Raw genomic sequence first — 11,074 nt, 5'->3', positions numbered from 1 at the left:
TGTGCTGGTGTTGGGTGTTGTCCTCTTTGCTAATGTGACTGTTACGCAGTCTGAGCGCTCCGGGTAGGATGGACCTCCTGAGTCCATCTGCTCTGCCACCAAAAGCGGCTCCTCGGCGTGGCGACGGCAGCGTTCAGAGGACGACTGCTACAGTCCACTTATCTTCTCTCTGCCATCAAACCACTGCCTCCAGCCTTGTGCCGACCACAGACAAAAGCACGCCTGAGCAGAAACTATACGTTCCAGTTGACTGCAGAACCGTGTTGCTTCTTTTTAGGTGAACTTGATGCAAACGTCCCGATGGAGACTAATGTTTTCTGGATACCTGGAAGCCTCCAGTGGCTGCGCTCCATGTTTTACACCCTTTAACTGAATTATAGACAGTAAGTTACAGCATTACCTCGTCGTATGTTAGTTTGTTGTGTTTGGATGCTTCGGTGCTCTGTATTTCCTTGATTATTTTACTCTTTAATTACTGAGACTGGGCTGCTTTACAGGAGCATAATTATTTCACTAGCAGACAATATAGTGTTCTATTACTTCCTGTCATGTTTAGACTCATATTTGGAAGATGGTAGTGGCTTATTTTCGCTCGTAAAATTAACTATGTAGTGTTAAGGAGCTCATCTGGCTGAGGGCTGGTTTTGATATTAAAGCCTTATGTAGCAGTCGGGCTAAAGTTTCTTAATCACGTCTTTACGCTAATAAATTCAACGAATTTATTTGGTTATTTGGCGAATTTCAACACATCTGTAGATTGTTTTAACTTGATTATCTGTACAGTTCAGAAATTATAAAGATTTTTGTTGCCTTTGTATCTAACTTGATGAAGAAAATATGCAAATTAATGAGTGCTGTTACGCAACAGGCCTAGCAAAGGTTAATAACAGACTTGACATGGAGTGATGGGGTCATTGAGCAAGGCAGCGGTGCGCACAGCATCCGAGTTGCGATTAAGGACGTCCACAGCCTCCCTGCAGGTTTTCAAAGGGAAGCTTTTTTTCCCCAGCATATTATCCAGCCGTTACCTGCAGCTAGTGGTTTAAGGTGACTCATATAAATTTGAAATCCCATGTGATTTACAAATGACCCTGTATTTCATTTTAGCAGTCCGCGGTGTGTTGCTCTGCGGTGTGTATGTCTGTAAGTCGGTTCCATAATTGGTTGTTATTCTTATTTTTCATATAGGCAAAAGACTGCTAAGCTATGCTAACAATAGCTGCGTTTTACATGCTCACTTTTCTGTCTATCAGGTAAAATTCTTTCCGAATAGAGGATTAGAATGGCCCGTCTACACGAACACTGAATAAAATAATCACAATATTGAGCCAGTTTACATGTAATAAGATGTGACCCGATTCATTTCCGTAAATCAATCCCATGATGCTTTGCCCTGCGACGTTTGCGGTTTTTGACATGCGCACAGAAACACACAAGCTGATTTCGTCACAGTGGAATTGATTTCGTATCGACGTTCGTATTATTCTCCATATTTATATATCTCTGGTACAAACGCTTCACATAAGAAAAGGCCCGTTGCAGATTTTGATGGGCACTTTGGGAATCCTTAATAGGCTGTGTGGACGTTGTTCCCCCTTCCGGTTCCAGCTGATGTCTAAAGCTCATGAAATAACCCCCCCAAAATTGCACATATGGTTCATTCCTATTTCTAGGCAGAATAAGGAAACTCACCCAAGTGCAGAGTGACTCATCAGAAATTCAACACAATTTGCCAGGAAAAGGGAAAAAAAAAAAAGACATATACTCCACTGCACCAATAATATTTATGATAATGAAGAGATGAATCAACAGTCAGCCCATCCATCATTCCTCGCTTGTACTTTATCCTGTCGTGGGAAGTCACAGCTGACTGTGGGTAAAAGCAGCACGCACCCTGATTGACCGGCCGCCCCATCACAGAGCAAACACACACACACACACACACAGACAGATAATCACGCAGCCACATTTACACCCGCGGGAAATATTTCACAGATTTGAACCCATGGCATTTTTTTTGCATTGAGGCCAAAGTGCTAACCACCGCTCCGCCGCATGCCCAAAATCAATGTCGTGTATTTAAAACAGCAAATACAATCACATTCAAATGGACGGACTAAATCACAACAACTGACCATGTGTTGGACACCCATTTTATTTGCTCGTTGTTAAATTGAGCAAGACTCTGCGGCCAGTTGGATGGACAGTGCCGCTTACACGTCGGAGCCGTATCCTTTGGTTTGAGCCGTTGTGGCCGACAGAGGATTGGAAGTTTGCGGGTTTGAACTCTTCAGCAGACGGGGTCACCACTCTGTGACCTCCTGAGCGAGACCCTTGACCCCCACCAGGTCCTCAGAGCACCGCCATGTGGCTGCCAACCAATGGGTCAGGTGCGAAATCCCCAAGGGGATTAATTAGTTTTGTAATGAGGTGTTTTACTGCGGACATTTACCCAGACACCTTACCTAATTTTAGCATTGTGTCTCGAGTACTTCCTGCACACTGTCAACTGATTCTGAAGGGAGATTTCCATTTCATTTATGCATTTCTGTATAAACACACAATCGGTTTAGAAATAGTACTTGTATGTAATAATTTGAATTTTAAAAAAAATGGACAAGGTGCATATGGTTTCCTATAAAGTAAAAAAAAAAAAAAAATGGATGAATGTTCATGGTTATTAATGAATCACTGGCCTAATGCTCAGCAGACTGCGGTAAATTAAAAGTAATGTACAGTATATGTAATTACACTGTTGAACTCCTGTTGTCCCAAGACCCAACTTTGAGGAACCCCCGCGTCTTTTTAACGGGCTGTGTGTGTGTGTGTGTGTGTGTGTGTGTGTGTGTGTGTGTGTGTGTGTGTGTGTGTGTGTGTGTGTGTGTGTGTGTGTGTGTGTGTGTGTTGTGTAAGTAAACAGATGCGCCCCCTGCAGGCGGCCTTCGCCCAGTGCTGCTCCTCCTCCTCCTCCTCCTCCTCCTCCTCCTATACTCCACTCTGACTCCGCGGCTCCTCATTCACTAGAAGATGGCGGACTGCGCTCCACTATTAGATGAGGAACTCTCGTCCTTTGTCTTCAATTACCTGACAGAAAACTCCGGCAGCCAGGTAAGATCCCGGCCGCCGCGGACGCACGGGACTCTGGGCTTTGCACGCCGGGGCGCGTCTCGGCGCGTCGCGGTCCGCGGCGCTCGCTCTGCCCGCTTTGATGGCGAGCCTCTCGCCGGGCTTGTCAAGCTGCATCTCCCCGGCACCAGCGCGCCCGGTGCATCGGCGTGCATGCACGGTGTGTGTGTGCGTGAGTGTGTGTGTGTGTGAGAACGTCTACCGGGGGGCTTTGACGGCTGGCTTTTCACGTGTTTCCTCGGAGGAAATGTCATCAGCCGTCGGCGACGAGGGAGAATTTTTGACGGGAGGAAAAAAAAAACGCGTAAACGCTTTGCGCGCTGCTCCTGGAAGCGGAGAGCAGCCCGGCGTGTTGCTGCTTCGGGAGGATTATTTGGTATGCAGAGGGGGGCGCTTTGGAAACTTTTGACGCATTCTTGAGGGAAGTTTTTTAATTCTGGGTGCCGGAGACTTTGGACACGTGGTGCGCGCCCCCCCACCACCACCTGAACGCACGGACACTGCCGGAGGACTCTTATGATCCAAAATCTATATTATAATCCACACAACGACTTATGTTTTAGAAAATAAATAAATAAAAAAAAAAACATGCTTTTGAGCTATTTAAGTTGATGCTCCCCTGGCTGGACGTGATTCGTGTAGTCATTTCCAGCAGTATGGAACCGGATGTTAAATAAAGTGTCTACTCGTGGCAACGCCGCGACGCACGGGGAGGTGTTATTTATCCACTTCATTATAAGCTGCTTGCCACAAGCACCGCGGGCTTAACTGGGGGAGGGGGGGGGGATCTCTGGATCTCTGGAACTCTGGATCTCTGGATCCCTGCAGCCGGTTCCATGCTCTTGAAAGTTGAGCAACTCCCTCAGATAAATCAGTGTCCTCCAGGAAAGTACGTTGTGTCGGGAGGAGGGGGGGGCAAACAGACTGTCCATCTGAGAAAAGTTGGTGCGTTTTCGTAAATGGTTTGCGTAATCTCAGGGTTACAAAACCTGCCGTTCGCGTGTTTGTTTGCCCGAAAACCGGAGAGACACAGGGGGAGAGCATCCGGGCTGAGGCTGACAAACGCGTGTATTTTTCTTGCGACATTTTTATTTATTTATTTATTTGCGCAAGAAAGCGTGAAAAGACGTCGGGAAAACGCTGCGATGTCGGGATCCCTGCGTGGTTTCACGCGCATGCCTAACATTCAGTCGTGCACTCGGGATTAAAACACCGTTGAATGCAACGAAAACACCAACGTAACACCTGTTTTGGTTGTTCGTTTGTTTGTTTAAAAAAAATATACATAATATATGAATTGTCATCACTGATCCTTCTCAAAATATCAGCTCAGCCTCCCACCAAGTTGCCCCCACGCGGGGCGGTATAGAGGGATATTTACCACTTCCAGAAGTTGAGATTTCATCAAATTTAAGTGATGCGTTTAACGATGCATGCGGTGGATCGGATCAACCCATTGTTATTATTAGGCTCTTAAATGAGACATCAGGTTTGCGCCCACGGATGTGACGTCTGAATTAGCAGATCTCTGATCTCGATTTAGTGATTTTTTTTTTTTTATTGCTACTGCTCAGCCGGATTGATCGGCTGCGGCTCCCTGCAGGCTGCAGATCGAGTCGCGCTTCCGAATTACGCACGGATTATTCTTCGTCTGCGCAAAGCCCGCAAGCTCAGGCTGTCATTGGAATATCAAGGACCTGCGTTGCTTTGCTGCGCCGCAGCGGGTCCTCGTTATTCTTCTGATTGCGTGGTCATCGGAGGACGTGATGGTTGTGTTTTTTTTTTTGGGGGGGGGGGGGTGGAGTGGAGTGGGGTGGTGTTGGCGGAGGATGCTGCGATCTGTCACAGCTGATTGGCAGCTGGAGCAGGTTAATTCAAGTGTGCAGTGGGATCCAGGGGAAACTGTGGACTATTTATAAGCTGCAGTGACTTATCCTCTCTCCCATCCACATAGATGTGCACTGCATGATGAAAACATAATGTACCTTGGAGGGAAATGAGAACACACTGCAATTAACAGCAAGGGGGGGGGGGGATAAACCAAAGCGTACCCCGGATGGAGGTCAGGATGTGACAACCACTAAATCATGAGTGATATGAAAACTGCAGGACATCTACGCGCGATGTCTTTTGATATGAGTCAAGCACGGTCTACGTGATTGCTGATAAATGCATTAACATGCATTAGAATGCGTTCTGCCATGTCAATATTCCCAGTTGGAATTACAATGGCACTAAGTCGATTTATGGGCAATATCGCACAGTGGTGGCCATCGCAGAGCCCTGCTGTGCAGCATATCGGCAAAGAAATCCTTGTTCTATGATTTATTTTTACATTTTCAAAAAATACAGCTATTAAAAAAAACAACAACCCAGAAACACAGGCATGTTTCTCTGCAGCGACAGTTGAAGTGGTGGATGTTGGTCCCATGGAAAACACTGTAGTCCTGCTCTGACGTGTATGTGTTCTATAATCCTGTGAAATGCAGTTGAAGCTCTTAATGCTGAATTGCTGCCAAAGTCTGCGAGTGTCACAGAGGAATAAAAAGTGTCAATTGAGTGGGTCACAAAAAAAAAAAAAAAATGTAAAATGAAATTGCACATTGCATCAGTAACATAACTTTGTTCATGTATTGCCTGATAAGGTTATCTGTTTTACAAAACCCAGTGTTAATATGTTAATATTTACTCAGGGTTATTAGGGCTGGCGGTTGGCTTTCCTTTGCTCTCTCTCTCTCCCCTTCAGTGTGTGTGAAAGCCTCTCGCCCCTGCCGGCTGGTTTTTGTAATACTACTCTATCCTCGTGACTGGAGTTACAGAACAGGGCTGCTGCAGTCATGTGAGTTGTAGTGGAGGGAGGGAAGGAGGGAGGGATGGAGGGAGGGAGGCGTTACCGTGACGTAGAGGAGTGACGGGCAGCCCCTCCTCCACCTCCCAACATGTGACTGCTTCTTCTTCTCTCTTTTTTTCTCCCCACACACACACACACACACAGTCTCAGCCTCTCTCTCACTTATATACAATACATAAGCTCACCGGTTTTCTTTCCCTGCATCATTTAAAAAAAAAAACATTTTTTAATTCAAATACCTAATCCATCCCTTTACGTCTCTTCTTGTTTTCTTGGTTGACGATCAAATATTCTCACTGAATGGCTTCAATTTCCTGCCAGGTTCTTTCAGTGAGAATGATCCTCTCGTTCTCATGTGGTTTCGTGGCTAAAATATTCGCTATTTTTTCACACATTAAAATTCATAATCAAGTCAGAGGAAAGGTCAGGGCTGATTGTATTACGGATCCATTAAGGGACACTGTAAACTTTGCATTTATATTTCAGACGGCTGCAGGGGGAGAAGGGAAAAAAAAAAAAAGAAAGTATAAAAGCCACTTTTATTTTTCTATCTTTTCTCTGGGTTTTATTTTCAGTTTCTTGTCGACACGATCCAAAGAACCTTGAAGCAAACAGCTCTCATGTGGAGAGCTGCAGTCGCCCGGTGGACGCAGGTGATGGTTTTTCCGGAGTTCGGTGCAAAGTTTGATCTTCTAAACATCGAGCGCAGTCGTTGACCGCACGCGCTCGCTCCGCGTCTTGCTGTCTGGTCCGCGCTCATGGCTGTACTTTCACAAAGCAAACAGGACGGTTTTAACATCATCGAGCTCAAACAATTCTACGTGCCGCTCGAGTTAAAACTACACAAGTGTTTCATACGTGTATATTTTACACGTTCCAGCTAAAAAAAAAAGGCGTCAAAACTCGACTTGGCGGCTTTTCTCTGTCGTCAACTTGTTTTGAACACGCGTGACCGTCTCACCACCCAACGGCTGGCGTTTGAATGCACATGCATTCGTGACGAATGCAGAAATATCGAATGCCCTCAAGGGCAGCATGAGTCATCTGATGTTCGACACTGTTTTACAGCAAAAGGAGGAACGTTTTATAGCGGAAAGACCCAAATTACGTCCCTTTTTTCTGACGGGAGACACAAATCTTAGGGGGTGAGAGCTCATCCTCATCATTTCTTTAAAAAAATAAAAGTGTTTATCTCGAATTTGATACTCAAAATGCTGACGTGACGAGGAGCTCTTGTCCCCTGAAGACATGCATCAATCAGCCATAACATTATAGCTAATGACAGGTGAAGGGAATGACACTGGTGGTAATTGTTGGCGTGCCGGATCAGGCCGGGACTGGATGGAAATTGTGCTGCAAGTAGGAAAAGAAGGGCTAAATTGGTGACGGTTTGAGGAAGTTCTGGTAATTCAGTGGTCGGCATGCCTCAAGAGGTGGTCCAAGGAAGGAACAATGTTGATCTGATGACTGAATCATAGGGAGGCTTATTAATGCACATGGATTTTCCTGCATTATTGTCCAATCCCAGATTTTCCCCGTTTTCTAAACGTACCGTTTGTTGTATATGAAGCAGTTATAAGGCTGATCGTCATTTTTCACTTGTTTAACAACTTAAAGAAAACTTTTTTTTTTTTTTTTTTTTAGTCTCCAGCTTTGTGACTCGACCTGTTGAAAGGTTTTGCTTCAGACTGCAGCCGGTCTAGTCAAACCTCTTCCTGGGGTAATCATTGATCGGGTGCTGCTCGTTCCAGGGGAACGACTCCGGAAAGGTCGGGGGCCGACCCCGACGTCAGCCGCCACGTCCTGCCGCAACAGGACGCAACCGGCCACGGGACACACTGCTGGTCAAATATTACCGCGGCCGCTCCGGTCTGCACGCTTCAGTTAAAGCAGCGGCTCTCCTGCAGAGAAAATAAGTCACATGTGAATGTAAAGCACATGTGACGCCTCCCCGGCGGAGGGACGTTGGAATCAAACATGTAAAATATGTTTACCCCCCCCCCCAAGATCAGAATAGAGGGCAAGAGGACATGAAGTCGCCCACGTGTGCTCTGAAAACACGTGTGTCTTTCTTTGTCCAGTTTATTTTTGAAGGTCTCGTCTTGTTCTGGAGGTCAAGTTGCTTAAATGATTGCACCAGTTTCAGCACAAGGGATCGTTAAAAAATTAATTGCCAAGCATACCAGGCCAGTCGGTGCTCCTGCCACGCTGGGAAAGTTTGGCACGATCTAAAAACAAGAAAGAAAGAAAAAAAAAAAAGGCCCAAAGTGGTTGATGAAATCTGGGATTTAGAGTCTCTTTATCACGTGGAATTAATAAAGATTGCTTTCTGCCCAAGTGAAATCTCAACTTCAGCTCCACACACACACATTGATTGCACGCTTAATTGGAGGCGCGTTGCCTGAAGACGCACTGAAGGCAACAAACTCCGTCCGAGAGAGTAGCAGGACGCGTTTTGGGGGAATTAAAAAAATAAATAAAATCTTGTTAAATATCGGACGCTATTTCAAGACATCATCCAATTACTCACTGCCTCCGCGCCTTGCTTCCTCCGAGCCCCGGGCTACATGTTACAGGTAGACTAATCAAGGTGAAACGCCCGTCTAAAGTGTATGAAATGTTGATTGCGTCTCTAGAACAACGCCTACCAAGTACCAAAATGGAAAAGTTAATAAACATTGAGGCCCATTACTCTGCTGCTCCATACTGTCAGTCGGCACTTTATCCAATAACCCTGTGTGTGTGTGTGCGTGTGTGTGTGTGTGCATATGAACTCCTACGTGGCAGCCGGTCAGCCCTCATCCCTCGGCCTTCGGGTGATGTTTCGGATTTCGGATCCCTTCCCGACCGCATTTAGCCGGATTTACTTCGATCGCATGATTCTGCTGGGAAAAGATGCGTTTTCAGAGCGTTTACTCGTTGCATCATTAGAGCGCCGAACTCATAACCTCAGTGCGATTTGCGTGGCCGTGACCTCTTGTGAGCCGCTTGGGGCTCGTCCGTGCCACATAAAGGTGATTCAGTTTGCGTTGGGGCCGATTCCAGGACGGCGGCGCGACTTTCGAGGCCTTCGCTAACTTGCGGGTTTGGTTTCTAATTTGCTTGAAAAGTATGTGTAATAATGACTTTTGCTTGACATTTGATCTCCGAAGTGGAAAAAATAAACCGATGGATCCCTCCTTAATCCTCGGTGTTCAGCCCGGGCCGGCGCAAGACGGAAGACCGAGGGGCGTTAACTACTCTTTCAGTCCGCGAGCAGCCATCACTTCCTCCACGTCGGCCAATAAATTGGATTTAAACGGGACGGTGACGGGGAGAGGAGTGACGGATCCAGACAGTGAGGCGGAGAGGCAGACAGACAGGTGTATAAATAAGAAGGCTTTGAGGTTCCACGCAGCGGTGATGGATACAGGTGTTATTGGCGGCGACTGGGATTTACAGGGACGGCCAAACTGACTCCCCTCACCTCCATCATTTCTGTCACCTTCTCCATGCACACCTTTTGGAGGGGGGGGTGTTGTTTTCTTCCTGCATGTTTCCTTTTTTTTTTTTTTGTCACATCATCCGGCCCAGTTCTGTGCCATTATCTCCCTGGCTGTTTCTTGAGTCGTGATGTGCAGTGCTGCAGTGCAATGTGTTCAGCTTGCAGCCCTACAGTGACTCACCTGTCCCTCCTGTCACTCTGTGCTGGACTCACACATGCGTACAGGTGCCGGCGCGCACACACACACACACACGCACACACGCAGCGATGGACGCGGTATATAACATGCTTCTGGGAGATATTTCGTTTTCGATTCGATTCCTCTTTTCTCTCTTTTTTTTTTTGAAAGCAGGGAAAACTGGTGTAGCTCACCAGTTCTGGAGTTATATTGTGAGAAAAGACTGTCAAGGCGCATCTGCAGACGGAACAGAATGTTCCCCCCCCGACCGTAATCTCAGGGAATAGGAGAGGAGAGTGTATTATTTTGGACATGCACTCAGGCGCTGTAGTCGCCGCCGGTTTGTGGCCAACTGAGTTAGACTAACAGCATATGTGCTGTGACATTACATTTTCTTTCTGTTAAGACGAATGGTAAAGTGTTAAATCGATAAAGCACCCCCCCCCACACGCTCTGTTGCCACTCCAACTGGCTCTGTTCTGGGTAACGTTTCTTATTCCAGCGCTGCGGAGGCCTGGCTGTGATTTGGCGGTTGCTGTGGTGCCGAACCACGGCGCCCGGTGGAAGTGGAACTGTGTGGAAGTGTAAATGCAAGTGTGTGTGTGTGTGTGTGTGTGTGTGTGTGGCTGTGGAGCCTCGCTGTGTTCGTCTGCGTCAGTGTTGGTGATGGGGAATACGTTCCACTTCCTCCCAAATCCCTCTGAGGTTCATCAGGCATCCGGCTTAGACACTGACCCCCCCGACGGGGCCGGCGTGCTCATGTGTGTGTATGTTTCCATGCTCCCGTGTGTCACATGTTCGGATGTACCATTCCTTGCTAACCTGCGAGCGTCGGCAGGTGAGGGGGGGGGGTCTTTAAATTATTAATGAGGTGGTGATTCGTCAGCTGCTCACTCGAGCCTGCTTGGCATCGCAGCCAACGCTCACGCACACTCATCAGAGCCGTTCTGGGTGGATTTAACAAGAGAAAATGCAGATTTTTTTTTTTTGAGGAAATTAGCAAGAGCAGAGCAATCTTCTAGTTTCCTGTCAGACTGTTTCAGCATCAGTGTAGTCAGAAAATAAACACCTGAAAACGGTTCCTGTTTGTTTCATCGGCCTTGTTGGCTTCATAATCATTAAATGTGAAATATGAGTTTGCGATGTAAAACTACACTGTGGTGGAACTAACTTTCATCACAATGTCTGAAAGAATCTAAAAGAATTAACGTTATTTGTTTGGATGCAGTAATTTCCTTGCGTTTCTCGTCTTTTGACTAATTTGCTCCTCAAGTTTTTTACTATTTTGTGTTTTGTTTCAGACTCCTTTATCATATGCGTGTGTTTGTTTTGTCGGGTGGCACAATGCAGTTGTTTAATTTGCTTTTGCGGCTCAGGAGTAATGGGAAGAACTCGATTTGATGCAACAGATCGTCCCTCCTAATGAGAAGATGGC

At 46.5% G+C, this 11,074-nt stretch overlaps 1 protein-coding gene across 1 annotated transcript in view; it reads left to right on the top strand.

Annotated features, from left to right (window-relative positions):
- Window positions 1–3,027: 3,027 nt before the first annotated feature.
- ppargc1b (peroxisome proliferator-activated receptor gamma, coactivator 1 beta) overlaps window positions 3,028–11,074 on the top strand; it is a gene marked incomplete at its 5' end in the record, with an annotated part of 86,936 nt that continues 78,889 nt past the window's right edge. Inside the window, one exon of the mRNA XM_080502712.1 lies at window positions 3,028–3,108. Coding sequence (XP_080358838.1) covers window positions 3,028–3,108 — 81 coding nt within the window. The remainder of the gene's footprint in view (window positions 3,109–11,074) is intronic.

This window comes from Blennius ocellaris (assembly GCF_963422515.1).
Source record: "Blennius ocellaris genome assembly, chromosome: 9".
NCBI classification, from domain to species: domain Eukaryota; kingdom Metazoa; phylum Chordata; class Actinopteri; order Blenniiformes; family Blenniidae; genus Blennius; species Blennius ocellaris.
This window is presented reverse-complemented; position numbering and strand designations above follow the sequence as displayed.